Source organism: Aquila chrysaetos, chromosome 19 (assembly GCF_900496995.4).
Source record: "Aquila chrysaetos chrysaetos chromosome 19, bAquChr1.4, whole genome shotgun sequence".
Lineage (NCBI taxonomy): Eukaryota > Metazoa > Chordata > Aves > Accipitriformes > Accipitridae > Aquila > Aquila chrysaetos.
Genome location: NC_044022.1, coordinates 27,365,619 through 27,387,867, shown reverse-complemented (window position 1 = coordinate 27,387,867; position 22,249 = coordinate 27,365,619). Strand labels below are relative to the sequence as shown.

The following is a 22,249-nucleotide window of genomic DNA, read 5'->3' as shown; positions in this document are numbered from 1 at the left end:
AGGGAGGGACGGGGGCTGCGAGGGGGGTTCACGCACGGTCTGCACCAGCTGGAGGCAAGTAGTACAGGATGGGAAAGGCGAATGGAGAGAAAAGGAGCAAAGAGGAGGAGAAGCGAAAGGGTGTGAGAAGAGACAGGAGGTGCTCAACAGTTCCTCGGCCCCTGCCACCCCCCTGCTCTCCGCTCCCGGCGCAGACCCCCCCACGCAGCTGAGCCCCAGGACGTGGGTCACTGTGCCCTGCTTAGCCCTGCCACGCTCAGCACCAAACCCGCCCGGCACAGCGTGTGAAGACCGCCTAGTTCCTCTTTTACGATACCAGCGTAAATAACATCAGAGTTTGGAGGCAGCAAAAGAGAGAGGCAAGACGAGAGAAGATGCCCTCACTACCGAGCTGGTATATAAGGAGACTTCCAGGCGGTGTTGGGTGGATGCTCAGGAAAAGTGGCTGCAGCAACAGAGCACAAAGTCACCCAGTACAACGGCACTAGAACAAGGTGTTTCTAAAAGGCAGGAAAGATTCTCCTCAGATCATTGCCCTTCATAATGGTAACAAGGGTATTTTTTAAACAAAACCCACTGAATAAATTTGGGCCCTCGTTTAACAGCTCCATAGGAATATATGGAGGAAAGGGGTATTAAAAAACCTCGTGGATGGTTAGGATACATACAGCCCAAGATCCGCTGTGAGAGCCCAGCTGTGGAGACTGTCTCATCTCTTATTTTAACAAGAAGAAAATAGCCCCAGGCATTGCTGGAATAGTCTTTGCCTTTCGCACACACACAACTGAGCCCATCTGACATCCGAACAACGGAGAGCTGCATCCTCAAGGTTAGCAGCAGGCAGGGGAGAACAGGAACTGAACAATTTGGATGGTGTGAAATCCCCAGCTATTCTGAGTGAGCATCTTGGAGGCCATCCAAGGGAGACAACTGCGATGAAACACACCGTATGGAGCCACGGGAGCTCCCGATTCCCCAACGCCACCAGCAGATACTGCGGCTCTGCAGAAGGTCACCGTCACAGCTCATGGCCCACAGCTTTCACTGGGATAACTGGGGGAGTCAGCTTCGGGAACAGCAGCATCAGTAAAAAAACTTGATGGGGCTGAACATGAGAGTATTTCAGAGCTGTCTTCTGAAAGGTGGACACTGATGGCACCCACACAACCTGGGGGGCTCGAGACCTCAGGCTGCTGCTAGTAAATGCAGAAGAAAGATGTAACTGTAATCACAACTCAGCTCCTTTCCTTTAAGGAAGTTAGGAGTCTCAGGCTCTTCCTGAACATTTCTTGTGCACGTCGGTGCTTAACACACCTGCAAAGGGGGAATTTCTGCTGGGGAATTTCTGCCAGGCCACTCGTTGTGTCACCTCTCTCAAGAAAGGGTGGCAGAAGCTATTGCATGCAGGTGCTGAGCTGCTGTCAAGAGAGATGCTGCAAGGGTGAGCCAGTGCTGAACACATGCTTTCAGAGGTTTACTTCCTCCACGAATACCTGGAAAGTGTCCCCTTTCCACGAAAACAAAGCAGACTTTGGCCGCCTGGTTTGGCACCAGCCCTGCAGACCGATGCCGAGCAAGGGAAGGCAGCAGCCGGTGTGTCCTCCCGGCCAGCGCTCGGTCCCAGCACACCGAGGAGAGGGAGCGATGCTGCTGCAGAAGCTGCATCTTCTGAGCTGCCCGTGGGCTGCCCATCCTGCTGCCCACGCACCTGCTGCTCACCGCTCGCTGCAGAGTTCAGTTCAGGGGAAAAGGCTCCATCCAGACTCCCTGCTCAGCCACTGCCATACGGGCACGCGGGTGAGGCAGCACGGGAAGACAGCCGGGCAATACCTTGGCCTGGAAACGATGCTGACCTGAGGCTGGACTATGGGCAGGCAGGACCACCTCCAGGCAGCGCAGGCAGGTCCGCAGCACCCACTCCAGACTCATTCTGGCTGATCCCGTCAGGCTGGCGTGCCGCTATGGCAGGGTTGGACCACCGCTTCCCCAACGACCACCTCCCTAAGGAATACGGTGCAAGAGCTGAGCACCTGCTGCTCAAGTTCACCCAACAAATGGCTGAGCATTGTGCGGATGCAGCGCGCCCTGGCCAGTGAAGGCAGGTTTAGACAGTAACGTCTGCTCGCTTGAAATTCAACGTTGTAGCTCCACCAAGGAATATTCTTTTCCGGTAAAAATCACCTCAACCCTTCCACTGGCTGCCATAATCACAAAGGTATCTGAGTGGGGGTCAGTGAAAAGAAATCCTTTAAAAAAAAAAGAACCCTGAGGTAATACCAAATACAGCAAAAAATATTTTTTTTAACTGAGGTGACTTAGAAAGCACCTTATTTGTGAAGAAGGTGAGTTTTCTCCCTGCTGAGATCTGCAAAAGCCCGTTAGCTCGGAGGCCATCCAGCATGCCTCACCCCCTCTCTCACAGGGTCCTGCACAGTTTTAAATCCAGAGGAGACAAAAGCAATCCCGTGGCTACGGCAGCGTGTGGAGAAAATGACGACAGCAGATGGGGAAACATCCTCTGGTCCAGGAGGATTTTCTTCCCCCAAGCGCAGACACTGGGAACCTGATCCTCGGACAGCTGGTCCGGCGCCCTGGGGAGATGGAGGCAAAACGCTGCCTCTGGCTGATGCCGGTGTGCAGCATGGCTGTCACATCTCCTCCTGGGACCGCTCTCACCACAGCTAAGGGTCCCTGGGCATCAAGGGGTTGGTGGTCAGTTTGTGGGGGTCCACCTCCCCATTGCAGGCATGGCTGTCGCCACTGTTCCCTGGGGATGCTCTGCCCTGGCACAGATGGCTGGCACCACGCTGGGTGCTACCTTGGTCCAACCTTGTTGGACCACAATTTCTTCTCCCTGGGCTCGCCGGCTTGCTGTCCAGAGGGGGACTGAAGGAGCTGATAGGGGGAAACAGCCTACGAGCACACACTTTTCACATATCCCAATGGTGCTGAGCTAACCCATTTTATTCATAATCTAACCAGCTGTAACTCAGGAATATATTCCCAAAGGCTAGAGGCAACTAGTCACAGACACTGTGACTGCTGACACCACCACACCAAGTGGCACATCAGCGGTGGGCAGCGGAGAAGACCCCCAGCAGCAGCAGCCCCCACGCTGCTCTACGAAGCTGCAGTTCAGCCCACGGCAGCCAAGATGCAGGCACGATGTGCCGGCACACAGCAGAGCACTCATCACGCTGGGGACGACACAAGGGGCCGGCTGGGCCATTAACTCCCCCGACAGCCTTTGGACCAGGACATTCGGGCACATGCCAAGATGGACCTCCTGCATCCCCCCGGGCACGGACTGATTTTTAGAACTAAACACCAGCAGCTGGAAACTTTTGTTGGGACTTTCTACAGCCCCAAATGATCCTTTCTGGTGGTTCCCACAAGTAAGTGTGCAACAGGGGAGGTGTGTGTCCATGGGGACACAACTCCCTGGCATGCACACCGGCTTTGCCAGAGAAACCAAGGAGGAGGGGATGCTCCTGAGCCCAGTGCCAGGATAAGAGGGGAGGAAAGACCATTGCCAGGATATTGCCGGTCATCTTGGGCAAGGCTCAGCCAAGAAGGGCTGGCCTATATCCTGCTAATTTTCATGAAGCTTATGCTCCTGAATTGATATGGCACATTTTCAAGAGGAAACACTGGCCTGGGACACAGCCAGCCTTGATGGAAGCAGGGGAAGGTGCCTTCAGAGAAAGCGCTTCTGCGGTGCAGCAGGAAATACTGAACACTCATCCCTCCTGAAAACCTCAGACCACCAAGTGAACATGAAAATACCTGGGAGCCTCATTTAAGACAGCATGTTCCTCAGTCCCAGCCGCACTGCCGCAGTGTTCACTTCTTTCTTTTCAGTGTAGCTGGGCACACTTACAATCTACGAAGACCGAAGCTGATGGCATTCACCTATGTGAAGGCAGGATGTGCGCGCTGCTGCTGTTTTATCTGCTTTCACCTGTGCTTCCTACCATGCCACTCCCAAGAATCCGCAACGACCGCCATGAACGAGAGAGGGTGAGCAAATGGGAATGGACTGACTTTGCAAACAAAAGAAGCAGAGCGCAAAGCATGGAGTAAAGAAAGACTGGTAGTGGTGGAGAAAGAGGGGAGAGGGCAGGAGGATGATACAAAATAAATATTTCTTTTTCCTCAACTTTGCAGCCCACTGAATGATTTCTCCTGGTGGGCTCCTGCTGTCTGCACAATCCAGGACATGGGCTGTAGGAAAGCTTAGGAGCGGCTCAAGGGCATCTGACACTAAAGCAGGGCTTGGCCTACCAGCCTCATACAGATCTTGCTGCCTCTACCACTCCCTGCCCTTTACTGAGAGTACCCACAACTGCAAGGCTATACATTATATACCTAGCTAGCATGTGGCACCAGGGCAGCAAAGGCTTCCCCTAAGGCAAAATGAAATTTTCTGTACACTTTAGTTATTCTGCTGTGCTCCGCGTGGCACAGTCAGAGGCTTAGTAACAGCCTCTACAATGCAAATCCAACAGTAATTTCTTCCCTTCCATTCTGTTAAGAGCTGTGAATTATGCTTTTCACTGGATTACTGACACTCTCCTTTTGCTTTGGCTGCCACCTCCCTTCCCCATTGGAAAAGGGCCACCAGCATGGGGATTTGGTCCTACACTCCCATCTCCATCAGGTTTATCCACGGGTACCACTTGAAGCAGGCACTGGCAGCAGCAACCTCTGTGCACACAGCACCCTCCAACCCCTCTCCCCCCCAGGGGACACCCAGTCCACTTCAGTAACATTAAAAAACACACATCAGCCTTCAAAATCAGAACAGCTCTGACCTTATTTGCACCGGATCCTCTGAAGCCAATTGCAAAAGAGAAGCAAACAGTGAGGAGTTCATGAAAGCAATTCACCGGCCACGCGCTGGCCTTGCCTGGAGAGAAGGTCCCTACCAGGTTAACCCCCAGCAGACTTTAGCACCGTATACAGCTTGCAGGGAGAGAAGAGATCCCTGAGCCTTTCTCTGGGGGAACGGCTCGTTTGAGACGATTTCTCTTGCGAGGTCTCGCCAACATTGGCATCTGCTGGATATGAGAGGCTGAAGCGATCCAGCAGCCCAAAGTACTCAAGGTAGCACTCTCCTCCTACCAAGGGAGCCAGGAGCCAGGAATTTTTTGGGTTCCGTTTTCGTCCTTGGCAATGACTCCCTGGAAGGCCTTTCTCAGCCTCAGCTTCCCCATCTGTTCTGCTTGCCTCTTTGGGAGGCTGTGGAGCTCAAGGGATGTAAGTAAAGGCCTCCAAGACTGGTTATATAAAAGAGAAAGAGCAATACATTGGCTTGTGCTGTGGCATGCCTTCGTGGCAATATTTTTAAAGAGATGCATCTAAGCAGCATCTGCTAATGATGCAGTTTGACAAAAAATTAAAAGCAACAAAGCAAGAACACATTTGGGCACCCAATTCTTCATTTCTGTTTTCTGCAATGAACAGAAAATGAATGAGCATGGATTTTGGAGTCGTCTGCTATTGTGTAGCTGAAGCAAATCTTATGTGAGAAGTTCTTACTCTGCAAAACTCCATTGCTAAATCAATTATCTTGCATCAACAGGTGGTTTTTCGCTATGGGAACAGGGAGAAAACAGTCCTATCTTCCACTGAACAGTGGCCAATTACATTCTGACAAACTACTAAGTGCCCATGGGGAATAAGGAGAAGACCCCAATTATTCTCTCCTAATGACCTCTCAGCATCATTGTCTTTTCTAATGGGGACCCCAAAGTCACACTACATTTCCTCTGCCACTCTCAGGGGAGTCTACAGGTTTGAGACGTCAACCTGGTCAGCAATTAAGTGTATCGCAGGCCTCAGCTGAAAAAAAAAAAAATCATGTTTATACAGCTATTTTTGAAACAGTACATCAGCCTTCGAGCTCCCAGAACAAGCCCTCCTTTCTACAGAGACAGGAAGGTCGATGGTAAACAGGGATTGTGTGATGTTACCAGAAGCATTCCCAGCTTTTATCAGTCAAACTGGGACAGCTGCAACTGAACTCAAATTGGCAGTAATTAATCTAAATTTTAATCATGCTGCTTCTCATAATCCCAAAACAAACATTACTAAATTAACCAAGACATTGCTCTTTAATTGTCCATTGTGGAGCAGGTGCAGTAATTTCCCCCTGCCCCAATACTCCAGAATCCATAATCTGCCTGGGGCTGCTCGGGGCTTTACACGTGCTGCTTCTTGCAGCCTGGGCTCAGGGATGCTCTGGTCCAGCGGGCAGCCCGCAGGCAGCCCGGCTTTGAGACACACAAGTTAGCAAGGGGGTGAGACATCCAAAACAGAGACTGTGTAAATGATGTCAGGAGAGAACCTACGCCTAAGGGCAGAGGTACCTACAGATAAAGGAATAATGGTACAACGTGCCGGGACAAATGAAGATGTGGTGACTTGGAATGTTGTCCTGCCTGGATAAATAAACATGAAAGGACATCGTCCCCATCGACTTCCTCACTGAGAGACTTCCAGCCTTTTCCCAGAAGTCTGTTCCCTAATGCTGTGGATAAGGAGACTATTTTTAATTTTACCAAGGAGAAAGCGCAGAACAGAGAGATGAAATGACTTGGCCACGGTCAGAGGCAGCTCCCCGGCAGGGCAGGAGGACAGGACTCCCCTGATAGCCCACCACAGCCCTTCCACCATCTGCTTCAGCGCCGACACCTCCACACCAAGTGCCTGCGATGTCCCTGAACCAGAGACCACGCAAACCAGACTCGCCACTCACCCCTTAGCCGAGGGTTTAAATCATGCATCTGAACGGACGCAGTCTCAACCCGCACTCTGGAGCTGGGTCCATCCACGACCCATGTGGGGCGAGGACCTCCAGTGACTGCTGCCTGTGGACCTTGTTTGGAAGAAAGCCACCCCAGGCCGCCCAAGGAACGCGATCCTCTGCTTGGGCTACAGAACATTTCTGAAATTGGGACGGTTGCCGGAGGCCCCCTCGCAGCACCCCAGTTAGAGCAGACAGGATTCCCACATCTATGGCCCACCCAGTCCTTCGCCTTTCTAATGCCGGCAGGGTGAATCAGCAGAGGTCAGGGATTTAGGGATGTGGATGACAACTAGCCCCTTGGATCCTGTCGTACATAGGAATCCAAAGAACCGTCGCTCGCCAGCTGTTACTACTGAAAGGGACCAAGTTAAAGCCAGTGATCCAGCATAAGAAGCACCAACTCCCTCCTCATTATTCAGACATTCCTTAGCCAAAACACAACCATGCTTCATCCCCTACCAAAACAGAGGTCGAGAGACACTCTGAAACATGGAAGTCCTAAATCCTGCTTTTTGCCATCTCTTAAAAACAGCACGAATTTCAAACCCTTCAGCAGCACCAACTACTACCTCACAGTATCTACACATCGTGTTTCCTTTGCAATTCGCTTGTGAAGACCCCAAATAAGTCAAGGCTTCAAATAAGGTCAGTGTTTGTTTGATTAGTTGTGTTACCTTTCTTCTCACAGGTGCATTACCCAAGTGAAAGACTGACTTATTTAGCGATAACCGAGTGCCCAGGAATTCTCATTTGCTTAGCTACAGTTAAACAACAGCACCTCCATGGTTTATGCACCTGCTGAGTTCGCAGATATGGGAACGGACCATGGAGCACTCCTTAGAGGGTCCACTGGCATGGGAGAGCGGTTGAAGAAACAAACATGGATAAATCATGAAATAAAGGCCCAAAAGGAAAGGGCACAAGGAATCTAGGAGAAAGAGCACCCGAGCAAGCATCAGCTCTGAGACACAGCAGGCAAGAGGGAGCTAGAAAAGAAACAGCAATATACCCAAAGCTTTCAGTGCGACAGCGAACTCCAGAGGTGACATCAGGAGGGGGTAGATCAGGGATGGAGTCCATCTGAAGGAAATAAGAGGAGGTGGTGTGATGGTAATAGATAGGGTGGACATGGCAAGCAGGAGCAGATGCAGTGGTGGTGGATGAGGAGCAAGAGGTGGAAGAGGTGGTGGTGGCAGCAGATGATGGGCTGGTGCCGGGAAGGTCGGAACTGAAAGACTGTCCAGAGGAGAGGCTGTGCATTCGACGGAGAGAGACTCTGCCTGCCCAGTAATGGGCAGGTTGGCCCGACTCATTCTGGCCTTGCACATAACTCTCTACCAACCTCTGAGATCCGTGGGCGTGCTGTGGGTCCACCAGGCGCTGGCGAACTGTGCTGGGCAAGGCAGGAGCTGTAATGAGAGAAAGGGGAGAATGCTGAAGGCAGCACATCAAATCAGCGAAGAGGCAACGCAACAAAACTGCCACCCACGGCCAGGGCTATGCACGGCAGCACCATGCTTTCTGTCACCGGGACACTTGCTCGGACCACTGCAGCCATCCCACCTTGTGCTATAAGTTACCCTGGTTTAATGCAGATGAGCATTAAGCTGGCACTACTGCTTAACATGCTAGATTAATGCCCAGCCCATGAAAAACTCTGTTTGCCATTCCTGATATAGGTGCTTTCTGAACACCTTATCTGATCATCTTGCTTGAAGCAGAAACTGGCTGCATGATTCATCCTACCCAACTTTACATCAGAGCTACCACCCAGGCTCCCTTTATAGTAAACGTGAACAAGTCAGTACTTTCAGGGCATGATTCATTTCATCCTAATGCAGACATCCAAATCGCTCAGATGCTTCATGCCCTGGTACTTCTATTTCCCTACACAGCCTAAAAAAAGGAGCCTCCGGTGATCAGTTCAAATGTAGGCACCTAAAGCCAGCGAGGTGAGCTCCATTCCCGGAGCTCGGCTCTGCTCCTGCTTCCAGCATCGTTGTGCCGGTGCAACTCCTGGAGCAAGGCGCAGGAATGCAGGACAGAAAGCAGGGTTGCGAAGTACAGCTGCACTTTGTGTTCAGGCACAGGAAGGCTTCTATGAAGATGCAGAAACCTCCCAGCCGTGTACCCTTCTGCAGGGCAGAACAGCCGGGACACATGACAGATGTATAGTAACTATGATATTAATTGGGTAGGCACAGGCTTTCGTCATCAGTCCATGCCTGAAATTATAGCTCTGGTCCAAAAGTGGTATCATCTGTTTCCAGTCTGTTTGATAATTAGCTCACAGATCAAAGAGACACTCAATTTGAAAAATATTTTTCTGTAATTGCAAATTCATCTTGGTTCAGAGAAACAAATTGGACTGCGTCCTTCAGTGCACTGTCACCAGCTAATTAACAGCTTTTAAAGATCATAATGATCTTTCTGGCCACGTAGTCTTTCCTGTCAGGTAACAGAGGCCAGAGAGGTCGGCCAGTTCTCTCTGCACCAAGCCTACGCTACCTCTGTACCACACCTACACACTGAGCTGGAGCCAGGGGGTCACCGTTAGAAAGGCAGAGGGAGGCACCTTCATCTACACGGAGATTTCTGCACGCTCATCTCCATCAGGCAGAGCATTACACATGGAAACTAAGGATCCACTCGGCTGCATTGCCATCCTGCAGACAACCAGACTGGTTGTATTTAACCCACTAGCTGTAATTTCCATACAAGATGTTCCTTCTTTTGCAGGAGATAAGGTGTTCAGGATTGTTCAGGATTTCTTATATACATAAGAAATAAATGTAAAAATGGGTTAAAAAGGTGAACAGACAGGAAAGCTAAGAAATGGAGTAGAAGGAAAGCTCCTTCGGGAATCGAAGAACCAGCAAATCACTGCTATAAAAACATACAGCTAGGAAACACGAGTCTCCTGCAGCTCAACTGACAGCAACAACTTAGGTACTGAAGCATCACTGCTGGGACGTATTTCAAGTGGAAGAAGGAACAAGCAAGAATAATTCAGTCAACTTTGCTGTTTCCACATCCCCAAGGTTAATCAGTTTCTCTCACAGGGTCCCACCGCTCAGGTTTGCTACTTCTTGCTTTACTACACTGCCCATCTATGAACCTTTCTTTTGCTGGAGCTCTTTATACCATCCACTTTCTATTTCAATTTTTTTTTTTCTCAAGAGCTCCAGAGCTGAAATTAAGTGAAATCAAGTCACACGGAGTCAAGGTGGAAAAAAACCCCTTGCTCCAGTGGGGACTGCAGAAAACTGCTCAGAGGAGGTGAGGGGGAGAGTGTTAATGGGCAGAACTGGAGGCTGTTCCAGCTCCCCTGCTGTGCCTTTGCAGCAGCAACTGCTGCTAACTAAGGCAGCACAGACAGGAATAGCACAGCTGATCCCTACTTGCCTGCTGCTGGCAGGGATACAGTTTAGGAGTCTCAGTTTGGAGGGCTAACAGGGATCCAAGCTCTACAGAGTAATTAACTGGGGGATTATGGGCTTCTGCTACAGGTTTCTTTTTCTCTTGGGCCATGCTTTCTTCCCTAAGGGGTTTGTTGGGGTTTTTTTCCTGGCATTCCATTCCTCATTTACCAACTTGACACCTTACCCCTTTGCGTTCTCCTTTTGCGCAATTTACCCTGCTATAAGCACCGGACCAAAGGCTGAGACCTCACCTTGCACAGCCAAAGCAGCCCCTCACATCCCACGAAGACCATCTCACTCCAGACACTGCACATGTTTTATTAACGTTAGCCAAATAACCTGCTCATTATCCTGAGGAAGACCACCACCACGCAAGCCCTAACCAACACCAGTGTACAGCCTGGTCTGCTGCCGCACATGCTTGTCCTCCTCCATCCCACAACGGTCAGCGTTCAGCAGCGCTCCATGAAGGGAACGCTTCCAGCCAAAAACAGGAGGCTCGGCGTCTCTGGGGCTAAGCATGCTGTCCCCACAGCCCCAGCATCAGGGCACCAGGGGACAGATTAGCGTAATAAGTGGCATTGCTCAATTTATTTAAGGATACTGAGGGAAGAAAGGCACGGCAGTCGGCAGCAGCCCCCGCAGGGAAGGATTGGGGTCAGCCTCAGCAGGCAGCGGAAGGGCTGCAAGCAAAGCCTGTGCAAAGAAAGAGGTGGGATGGGAAAGGGAACGTTATCACCTCCTCCTGGTCTAGCCTGAATCCTTAATCTCCACCTCAGGGGTAAAAACAAGTAAAAACAACCCTCCAGATTTCATAACTGGATTTTTTTAAAAAAAGCAAAACCCAAGAGCACATGAGAACTACAGCGAACTGTGATTCTTCTTCATCCCACCAGACTCTTCCCCGGGGTTAGTAAAGATGCTGATGACTCAGTGAAGAGAGGTAGATTCATTAGTTTTCCGTGCCAGAAAGTGGGAAAATTTGTGTATGTATTTTAGTCCAGAAAAAGGGCAGAGGGTAGAACAAAAAATTAAAATATAATTGAAGAGAACCAAACCAGGGTATTTCCAGAGGGACTGATCCTCCGAGGACAGAGACGAGCGGTCACTGAACCTGCGCCCGAAAAGCCAGGCTGCGTCTGGGATGGGCCAACCGGGTGTGAACGGGAGAGAGAAAAATGTGATTTACCATGAGAATCATCATGGGCAGTCAGCAACATCCCCAACACGTCTGGGGAGGAAAATCTCTGCACTTTTCTCCTGAAGCAGTTTTTGTACCCAGAGAAAGAAAAATCCTCCAGGGAAAGGCAAACGCTCCCTTGCTTTGGGAATTTGGATGCCCAGCGCTTGCTACACGGAGTTATCACCCGCAGGGATGCAGATCAGCGCTGCGGCACGCAGGCAGGCAGGTTCGCCGCTGATCGCTGGACTGACGGGAACTGCAAGCGCTCACTGCAAGAATCTCACTCGAGGTGTCCCAAGCAAGGCACAAAGAAGCTGAGGCTTAAAATCTCAGATGAAGGCTCATCCCTCATACAGCTCACATCCTCCAGAGACTGTGCTTCAGGTGTTACTTAGGGCTTTTCTTCAGACATCCCTCTCTCATTAATACCTCACTTGCGTCTTTGCAACTGTTTTATTAGAGCTGTCTAGCTTGGTTTCTAATGGTAACTGATAATCACAAAGACTAGTAGGACACCATTATCTGTCTGAGGCTTTAAACCTTCCCTATGCACACCCAACCCCATAAACCACCAGCTCCAACCCCCGTGTTTGCTGAGGCCTGGAAACATGCAAATACCCAGTTCCTCCTGCCTTACCATCCTGCAAGCTACCCAAATCCTCAGTGCTCTGCCTTCATTGTCCTGAGCTTGACCTCAGCACTCACCTCCAGACCGTCACAGCATCTAACCAGAGCCCGAAACCACGAGGCGAGGATGGCAATGGCACGTACGGGCATCTCCTGCAGCACACGCTGCCAACCCCAACACTCTTCTGTTCCTCTTCCCCACCTTCTACCCAGTTAAATAGACTTTTGATGAAGTCTTCTCTAGAAAGTGACCCAAATCAGACATAACTAAAAAGACTGCTGCAGCTAATGCTGTCAGCATGGGCTCCCCTCTCCCAGCTGGAGCTCAGAAAGCTGTGCTCCAGCAACGTGCTGCTCCCTGTGCCACCCAGACCACTGTGGCAGAGTGTCTGGAACTGCTCCTCAGTTCTCCCATTCTCTTGTGCAATAGCTAGAGATAGGAAACTGTATTTGGAAAGTGCATTTTTGAGAGAAGCAAGACCGAATCTGCGTCAGTTTAACATGGGAACAGTAGTCAGGACTGATTCACAAACCTTTCATGGACAAGGAGACAACCTTCACTTAATCCAAGAGTTCAGCAATTGAGAGAGTAACAGGCACAGGGTGACTCAAGTGCAGTCCCTTCCTCCGAGAGATCTGGGCTCATGAGAGCAGAATCGTGCACCCTCCCTCTCCAGCAGCCCCATTCCTCCCTACAGGAGTCGATGCACTTTGTATACAAACAGTCACCGCTAAAGAGGGAGTGAACACCCACCTTGGTGACTACAAGACATGCACAGGAGATGGGGCATTGAGGTTTCAGTTTTTGCTCCAGGAAATGTTTAATAGGTCGTTACAGGTAGGCAGCATCACCACAGCAGACTGCTCCTCCCCATACAGAGTGGTAGGGGGTACAAGTCCAAAGCCGTGCATGAGGAGGGGGTGTCTTCAGGTCCTTTTATATCCTGAACAAGTGTTCTAGTTACGGGGACATCAGGAAAATGTACTTTGTTTTCCTCTCTCACTTCTGTGGGTCTAGCCCATGCCTTTGGTTTTTTAATGTAAATGCTTAAATTCAGTAAGTTGAACAGAACAGCATACATATGATTAAATGATGACTAATAACATCTACAAATCACTAGTTCTGCTGGAATTAACAGGCTCCAAGCAACCTAACAATTTGTCTATGGTCATTTAAACTTTAACTTAGACACCTTAATTCCTCCTAACATATTTGAACTACTGTTCCATGTCCACCCTATGTTGCAGCACCCGGCAGATGCAGACTCACCGCGCGTAGCTAACACGGACTACGTACATTGTATGGACATGGGAGATACGATCTCTTCGTCCAAATCGTCCACGTCATCAGTCATGATGAAGTGTGAGGGGTTAGGCCGCGGGGTGCCCATCCAGCTGGGGTCAATGTTAAGGGCTGATGCCAGGGTGTGGATGCCAGGGTTGTTGACGATCTGGAAGCCGCAGAGCAGCTCTATCTGCTGCCAGCGATGCAGGCGCTCCCGCAGCGCAGCCGTCACTTCGCTCAGCGCTTGCCTGGAAGCAAGGTTCAAGCAAGGAAAAACATGGGGAGTGAAGGAAAAAGACACCATAAATTGTCTGAAACAGGGAGTCTAGTGGTTCAGCTTTGTATCCTAATACTTGAGACATCTTTCATTCCACTTTCAGGAGTACAGGAATTAAAAAAAACCAGCAACAACTGAAATATCCAGGGATAATCGCTTAAGAATACTGCGATCCCCCAACTGCTCATTTTGACAGGACTTTTAATTGGTCTGGATAACTGTGATTTCTTGTTTCACACAGATAAAATTAAAAGGTTACTGACTAAAAGAAGCAAGTCCAATCCCAGCTAACTAAAGTAAACAGAACAAAAGTTCAGCAAAATGAGACCAGGAGCACCTGTACAGGCTACAGTACGCTTGTGCCTGTAATACGAGAGGGGTGAAAAAGGCAGGCAGAAATAAGGGAAGATAATAAGTAGATACTCACTTTGCAGTTAAGATTTTATGATCAACATCATCTAGAGATGAGCTGTGAGCAACATGAAATGTTCCAAACAGGGTGTTTCGCTTCTTTTTGATTTTTTCAGCCTGGAACATCAACAGAAAAAGGTCACAGGAAGAAGACAACCTTATGTTTCCTCCAGGACAAGAACATCCTGGATGGGCTGAGACAGAAATAGTCCCTGCAGCTGTTTGCACACATGTAAATAGTGTGAATCGGGTTTTTACTGAAGGATGTTATTCTTCCTAGCCTGGTGGGTGAGGAATTCGCCAGCAGTGAGTAAGAAGGTTGGGGGTTTCATGCTCCTCCTTGGCCCTTCTGATTTCCAAAGAGTCAGAGAACTGAACCAGCTACTTCATACAGCAAATGGCTCTGTCATAAAGCCTTGTTTTGTCTTTCCCACGAGTAAACTATCAGAGAAACACTGCTAATGCCCTAGGGTTGTTGGTTTGGGGAGGGTTTTTTGTTTTGGGGTTTGTTTTCTTGCCTTCCCGTTGTGGCACAGTGTATACTCAAAATTAAAGTTGCCACACAGCTCTTTGCTTCACAGATCTAGTGGCAGTAACTTGAGACTTACAAAAGACAAACTAAGGATGTGGACACAAGAACTGACACAGCAAAAGGAAAACCATTGAAATGTTAAAATGTTCAGAATAAAAAAAAAATATTAAGGCAGACAAATTTTTCTATGCTGCCAGCTCTGACTGCTGTGTATGTCCAGAGAGACAAATACATGTTATGACAGCTTCCCTGCAGCTCACCGTTTTTTGGCTGGCACAGAAAATTTGAAACAACTGGGAATACAGAAATGATTCATCACTACAGATTGTATGCACGTTAGAAATTTTGTTGCCTATGCATGTAAATCACCTAGAGCAGGGATTATACTTAATAGGTACAAAACCTTCTGCTTACTGACTACCCACAGTGCCGTCGCACAGGCAGCAATTCATACTCTGTACCTTCCCAGGGCTCCAGCCTACTGAAGACAGGCTAACGCAGCTGATGGGCATGCCCAGGTCAGGGCCTGCCATGCCCTGAGAGGCGATCGCTCATTATCATTTTCAGCCCCTACTTACATCTCTATGAAGGTTTGTGCTGCACTTTAAAAAAAATGCAAATTTAAGGCATTAAAAGGCAAATAAAGGAGGTGCAGAGAAACCAACCCTGCAGGTTTCATTCCCCAAACCTTTCCCTGTGGCTGCGAGGGGAAGACCCGGGACAAGATGCTGAAATTCTCACCCCCTCCTTGGCCACCAGCAGCTGCTTCTCCGCATTCTGTTTCTTGATGTTGTAGTACTGGACCTCCACCTCGTGGGTCAGCTGGAGCCACTTCTGCAGGGCCTCTGGTGCAGCCCAGCTGCAGTGGGACTCCAGCTCCTTCTCAGCGTTCTTGAGTGCCATCCGCACCTGGGGGAGAACCGGCCGGCGCGGCGTTGCAGCAGCGGCAGGGAGAGCCTGCCCTCCCGCAAGGTCATCCCAACCACTGGCTGCCAACCCGGTGCTTTTAAGGTACCAGAAAAAGGAAGGAAAAAAAAAAAAAAAAAAAATACTCCACGCAACTTAATCTTACTCATGACAGAAGCAAAAGTCATTAGGAGGAGAGGTGGCATCCTGGTACTGCAGGCAAGTGAGAGGAGCACAGCAGGAAAGCCATCCGACAGGGCAAGGCTGCTGCTCGGATGACCAGAACACCCTACAGTGCTTTCCTTTCATCCTAAAGGTGAGCTCCTTCCTCAAAAATTTCCAACCGTCACGATGCTGTCCTGCCTCAGCACCTCAGCTCTCAGGGAGGGTAAGTTCATCACTGACCTGGTCTACCCCTTCACATCAGCTCTTCTGCCTCACAACAGCATAAACTGCAGGTAAACCCTCCAGAGCTGACAGCATGATGCACAAGTTAGTTAAAAGAGAGTTAGACTTTAGGTAAGGATATTCAGGGTGCTTATCATAGCCTCAAATCTCTGCAAAGTTCGCTGCCTGCCTGCAGGTCTGCAAAACTCACAGATTATCCTCCTGAGGCAGAATCGCTGACAACACTGCACAGGCAATCACTTTTTCTCACTGCAGCTACTGAGCCAAACAGAGGGAGCTTGTCAAGAGACAACTTTCACACTGGAGCAAGATGATAAAAATATTTAGACACAAAACATGTGCTGCTTGGTCAGGAAAAGAAGTAACACGTCTGGAATCAGCAGTTTCTGTAGCTTTCTGGGGGACTCTCCTTCCACCCCAGCTCAGTCTCCTCCACACACCATCGGTCTGGTCTCCTCCACACACTTACTTATCTTGCTGGAGAAGGGAACGATTACAAAATTAGAAGAAAGTGGGTGACAAGCAAGTTGAAGACACCAAAACCTTACATAAAAGTATGTGGTGCTAGAGACCATCAATAATTAACACTTCTCTTCCATTACATGTGATGTGGAGAGACTTTAATAAACCTGAAGTCTACCACAAGCCCTGCAAGAAGTTAACATGTCCCACACCGGAGAAACCAAAGGATGGCAACTGCAGCTCAGAGCTGCTGCGATTCCAGGGACAGCACAACAGTCGTGGACTGGACTACTCTCCAACCACAGCACCTCAAACCTCAGGAGGGGTATACGTGGTTATACACTCTACAACAGACTTTCTTGCTGTTAAAATAAAAGCCAACCCTAAGCACCTTCAAGAGCTTTCACTGCCCCAAAAAGCCCTGGCCCACCAATGCAGACCTTCTCCTAAAAGAGTTGGAGCTAGGAGGAAAGGTCCAGCTACGGCATGGCCAGCTACGCAGTTAGGGCTGCGCACGTGTCACTGGGATGATGTCTAGATGATGTCTGTCCTATTTTCTCTTTCTATTCTTTAGGGCTCAGGTCTAAGAAATGCAGAGGCAGTGGGAATATCCAGCGACCTGCTCAGGCTCCGCACCAATGCCCAATGCACGCTTCCCAATGCCCAACACACTCTTCCCACAACCGCGTTTACACCCACCCTTGCCTGGTACCAGTGCCTCTCCATTTCCCACACAGCACAGCCGCAAGCGGACTGAAGATAAGCATTTTTATAAAAAATTGCTCAAACTTGGATCTTTTCCCTCAACGTGTTATTTAACTCAGTCACGTCTCACCAAGTCTGGCATAGGCGTAATTTCTAGCGAGCCAAAAGCAGCAGGTCACACACAGATACTTTGAAAATCCATATTTTATCCAGGAGGACATTTGCACAGTCCATCTAGAAGTAGCCAGGAGGCACCGTACAGAAGAGGTCAACTACTTATATCACTTATGTGTGATTTAGTCTCGTTGAGCATAACATTGCCTAAATCATTCAAAAAGTTACAAATTCAGAATCGCAGACCCCAAGAAGGTCTATTTTTTCCCCTCTGACACCAGCGGCACTGGGCACTGCTCCCACCACAGGCAAAAACTCTGACCACGATCCGCAAGTGTCTGGGATTTAGGAATATGGGAAATCTGCCACTAGGTATTTGGGGTAGAGGAGTGCTCAAAACATTTACAGGAACAACACTTTTACGGAATGGTGGAAAAGGGAAGCGGTGCAGAACAACAGCCAAGGACCAGTGGTTGAGATGAGCCATCATACAGCAGTGTCCAAAACACAAACCCTCTTGGTTCTGCAGGGGCATCAATATCAATAGGAGTCACTTAGTGTGTCTACATTCTCCTGTGAAGATTTCTAAGACCCCATTTTGACCACAAAGAGCAACAATTTATAAAGTGAGGAATGCCCTCCGGGTCTGCAGCCACAGCTGGGTCCATGGTCTGGGGGAAGATGACCTAATGAGGAGAGAGGATCGGTATGAACAACCCAGTATGGGGAGAGTCCCAACCCAGAAATACACTGCTTCTCCATCTCATAAGCCTGACTCCGGTAGGAGCTTCCAAACCCTCCAGTATCATTTTAGTGATAAGAATCAACTGGTGCAAAAGGTCTTGTTTTAATATTCCCTGGGACCCAAGAATATCTTAAAATCAAATGAGTTTTATGGTCAGTGGGAGTGACTGGTTAATGTTGTCCGTGGTCTACAGCTCACTGGGACGGTGATCGTGTTATAATCACACAGTGTGGGTCAGGTGGGTAAAACCAATACTCACCCTGTCAATGCATCCCTCCCGAAGGCCTCTAAGAAACAACAGAGCAGTTAAGTCACCTCTGGCTTTCTGGGTTTCTTGACAAATGTAAAGTGGAGAGGGAAGTGGAATGGATGAGACCCTGCCTTCTCCAAAAGCCAGGAGCAGGTCGGGTACAAGGGCTCGGGGTTACAAGAGGAAGGCTACACATCCTTATTTAATGGCCCACAATACAAAATGACCGAATTTCCGTGTGCGTGAGTACAGATGTCCTAATGCGTGTCCTGAAACGGAGCTCAGTAACTTTGTGGAGAGGCTGGATGACAACTTAGGAGGAATGATGTCGGATCACGAGAGCAAAGCTGGTAACAGGTGCCTGCAGGTGTCTGGGCAGTAGGTATTCCAAGCAGGAAGGAAATTTGCTGTTTGATGACTATTTGCATACCTAGACTGCACTGCCTCATGGTTCCCTGGTTACCTGATGGCCCAGGACACTTGCTTCCCCCCTGTCAGTCGAAAACCTAGATTCTTGCCTCATTTTCTCCCGCATCCTCCATGGTGGCATAAAAGCCTGCACATAGTCAGGTTGGGAGGATATGCTGATCGCCTCAGAATATCCATGGTACTTGCTTGGCTCATGCAATTCTGGCTCACACAATTTCAGTTTAAATTGGTAATATACCAAACATGTTTCTTTTTTGCCAGCAGCAGCATTATACACAATATTCTTTCCAGGCCTACGTTCCTATGTCCTACGTTGGGGACATATTTTCCTGCTAGTCTGAATTTAAAACTAAGCTTTTTGAGAACTGCATATGAACTCTAACTTTGCTGTACAGATTCTAACCTAGTGCTAAATTTCCTTGGAAGGAAATTTCTTTTGTACACCTCTCTGATCCACAAGAAAACATGGTAAGAACAATCAAACTCATTACAAATTCTCCTAAAACCATGAACAGATACAAAAGAAAAAAAGAAAGAGCTTATGGTTTGGAGTGGGAGTTAGAAGTCATCAGAGGGTGCAGCTACAGGTCAAGTTCAATACCTCTCCTTCTGCATGGCAAGCTGGGATGATGTGTGTGGTGGCAGCACATGGCTCTTGAGACAGCACCTGCCCGGTCCCTGCTACCCAACGCACAAGCAGCACTGTTATATGTATGGGGGATGTGTAATGTGGAGTAGCAGAATACTTGGATCTTTTCCTCCACAAAGGGGAGTGGAAAAGCAAAGGTAGAAGAGCATTATAAGCAGAACATCATTGGATTTCTCAGAAGGATGAAGCAGAGTGAGGAACTGCCTACTGTTCTTCCTAGCATGTCTCATATATAAGTGCATCCATCTGGCTGAACCCTTACCTGCTCCAGTTCTTGCTCAGCGTATTTCTGCCTGCTCAGTTCATTCTCTGTGCCCTCCCGCAGTTCTCGGAGCCGGTGTGCCTCCTGCTTGGCAATGCTGATCTCATCTTGCAGTTTCTTCTCTAGGTGCACCTTCTCCACCTCCACAGAGCGATGCTCCTCCTGAGCTTTCTGCAGTCTGCAACACACAGAGACCGAGAGCCCAATGCTGTGTGTGTCGGGCTATCTGTACACAGCTGAAGGAGTCCACAACACAAGGGCTGGCCAGCCACAATCTAGACCAGCCCTGCTCTTATTTACTCTATGTTGATGTCAACAGAGATCTGCACCTGGAAAGTCAAGGAAAAAGTTCACTGTGCCCAGGAAGAAATTAAATTGTCAACTCCACAGTCTCAACTTCATTTCGTTTTGAAATACTCAGTACGTATTTTCTTAATTTTCCATAGCACATCAAGATTTCCTTTAATAAGCCTCCAATTAATTTGAATTTTCAGTGTTTTTACAAAAGTGAAGACCTTTGGCTTTAAAAAAAAAAAAAAAAGGAGGGGAACACCTGCCTGAGCAGGTATGACCACCCAAATGGGATGTGTCTGTGTTCCCCTTGCAAAAACCTTCAAATTTAGACAGGTCTTAATCTTGCCTGGAAGTTATTATTTTTCCGCATGACGGAATTAAATCAGTAGGAATTATATATGGCAACAAAAAGTAATAACAGATTACTTGTACCCATTCAGGAAGGTTTGCCCATTCAGCCTGGGAAGCCTCAGCCCTCTGAAAGAGACACCACCGCAGCCACAGCCAGATGTTTCAGGGTTTCTACGATGTTTGCATTTCAGGGGAGTTGCACTAGTATAAAAGCAATCCTCACACAAGTTCAGTGAAACTGAATTAGCATCAAGAATGAACCTGGCCCACGCAGGACTGAGCTGTCCTGAAAAGGGGTGGCAAAACCTCTAATGCCAGCAGTGCCTCTTTTAAATACAGTCCCAAACCCATGTGCTTCTAGAGACACAGTGATTCCCAAGTAAAAGGGGAAAAAAAAGATTTGGCAAATACTCAGTTGAAATGAAGAGGTTCACTTCATAATGAAGGTTCTGAAAAATCATGTTGAACAAGTATTACCAATGAAAGAAATAAGAGTATTAAAGGGCTTCTTGCAAGAACCAGCCTAATGATTCAAATGAAAAATACCTCTTGGGTTTTTTTTAAATGGTGGCAACAATTAAACCCTGGATCAAATTTCTGAGGAATGTGGTACATCCATCTTTGGAAAACTTCAAATCAAGACGTGATGAGCTTCCAGAACATGTAGTTCAGCTATTGGATTGAGCACAATGAAGTGTTGTGGCTTACACCGTCAGAAACCAGGTGCATCAATCTAACAGTCCCACCTTTTAAACTTGAACTTCTCTTTCAAAAGTCTCAGTTATCACAGTTTGAGATAAAGTCAATAAAAGTTGGACAAACCCATACTGTATGAGCAGCAGAGGCAACGCTATTTTTAACCCAGACCAAACTGAGGAAAATCCTGTTCTCTGCCACGAGAAGCAAAGCTCTGTTCCCTCCCCACCCAAACCAGCTCCTCCCTGCACACACCTCCTGCCCTGCCCATGCAGCTTCTCTATGGATCGGTGGGATCTTGGATAAAGTGCTGATCTAAACTGAAACTACCAGCAATGTTTGTGAGGTTAGCAAGGCATCAGCTTAACCAGCAAAACCAGTAGTGGCTTACAGCAGATAGATTTTCAGTGACCAAGTAAAACTATCCATAAAATGGAAAGAAAAAAACCCACCCTAAAACCCCAAATAGAATCATCTTAGCCAGAAATAAGTATTTCAAGGTCATAAAATCTTCTCCCACTCAAGATCATCAACATCCAAACTGGAGAGCAAATCAACGGAGCGATGTGCAAGAGAGACAGAGGAGAGGGGACAGCAAGGTCTGGCTCTGGGTGTGCTGTACCTCGGCTGTAAATGACAAATACATCTCAGGAGGGCACTCCTGGGCTCCCCAAGCAGCTCCTGCTCATCCCAGACCAGCTGGGGACTAATAGAAAGGGAAAAACTGATCCTCAGTCACTACAAATGCTGCTCCCTGCAGCACATGCAGAGGTGTCCATCTTCCAGCCTTGTATCGTACGTAGGACAGCACTTGGTTGTGCTTTTGGTGACGGGGGATGGAGCACAGCCCGCGCACAGACTCGTGGCGGGGACCCATGGCCACCTTTAGGGTCAAGAGTGAAGCTGCTCGCTGTCCCAGCCAAGGACTCCTCTTCCTCAGGCTCTTCCTTGGCATGCAGAGGGCCATTTAAAACAGATTGGACATGCTGGACTCTCATCAGCCATGATGTTGGCTCTCTTCTTGGAAAAGGCTCATTTTCAATTTACAGCTCTGTTGAGAAACTAAAGTGTTTTTCTTCCCAATTTAAAGAGACTCTTGCCAAGACATTCCAAGTTTTTAGATAAACCCACGCTCCCTGCCCTGTGCATCAGTGCTAAAGCTCTTCCATACTAGGGCTGTAAGAATCCCAATCCACCAAAATATCTCTGTTTAAAGGAGAAAAAACCCCCATACTATGACGCAGAAGAAAGAAGGAATTTTATCCTTAAGATAATTCTCAAAGGCACTCTAATATTGTATTCTCCCTTACTATCATTTTTTTCCTGACAGCGGAGCCCACATTTTCTTATTTTGGTTATAGACAAAACCACATTTTGTCTGTGCCTTCCTGTTCAAACCCAGCCGATTGAGCCACACTGGTTTCACATGC

General features: G+C 48.5%; 1 protein-coding gene across 14 annotated transcripts in view; it reads right to left on the bottom strand.

Annotated features, from left to right (window-relative positions):
* Positions 1 to 22,249, bottom strand: part of STIM1 (stromal interaction molecule 1) — a 104,229-nt gene that overhangs the window by 4,653 nt on the left and 77,327 nt on the right. For 5 of the 14 annotated variants that reach the window (XM_030042720.1, XM_030042721.2, XM_030042722.2 and 2 more), the window contains 6 exons: positions 19,479 to 19,656; positions 15,290 to 15,457; positions 14,033 to 14,133; positions 13,341 to 13,576; positions 11,292 to 11,372; positions 7,821 to 8,220 (listed from right to left, as the gene is read on the bottom strand). In XM_030042720.1, the coding sequence (XP_029898580.1) occupies positions 7,821 to 8,220; positions 11,292 to 11,372; positions 13,341 to 13,576; positions 14,033 to 14,133; positions 15,290 to 15,457; positions 19,479 to 19,656 (1,164 nt within the window). Of the gene's footprint in view, positions 1 to 4,814; positions 4,834 to 7,820; positions 8,221 to 11,291; positions 11,373 to 13,340; positions 13,577 to 14,032; positions 14,134 to 15,289; positions 15,458 to 17,100; positions 18,176 to 19,478; positions 19,657 to 22,249 lie in introns of those variants that run through there. The other 9 variants (XM_030042728.2, XM_041118436.1, XM_041118438.1 and 6 more) reach the window with 8 other exon arrangements.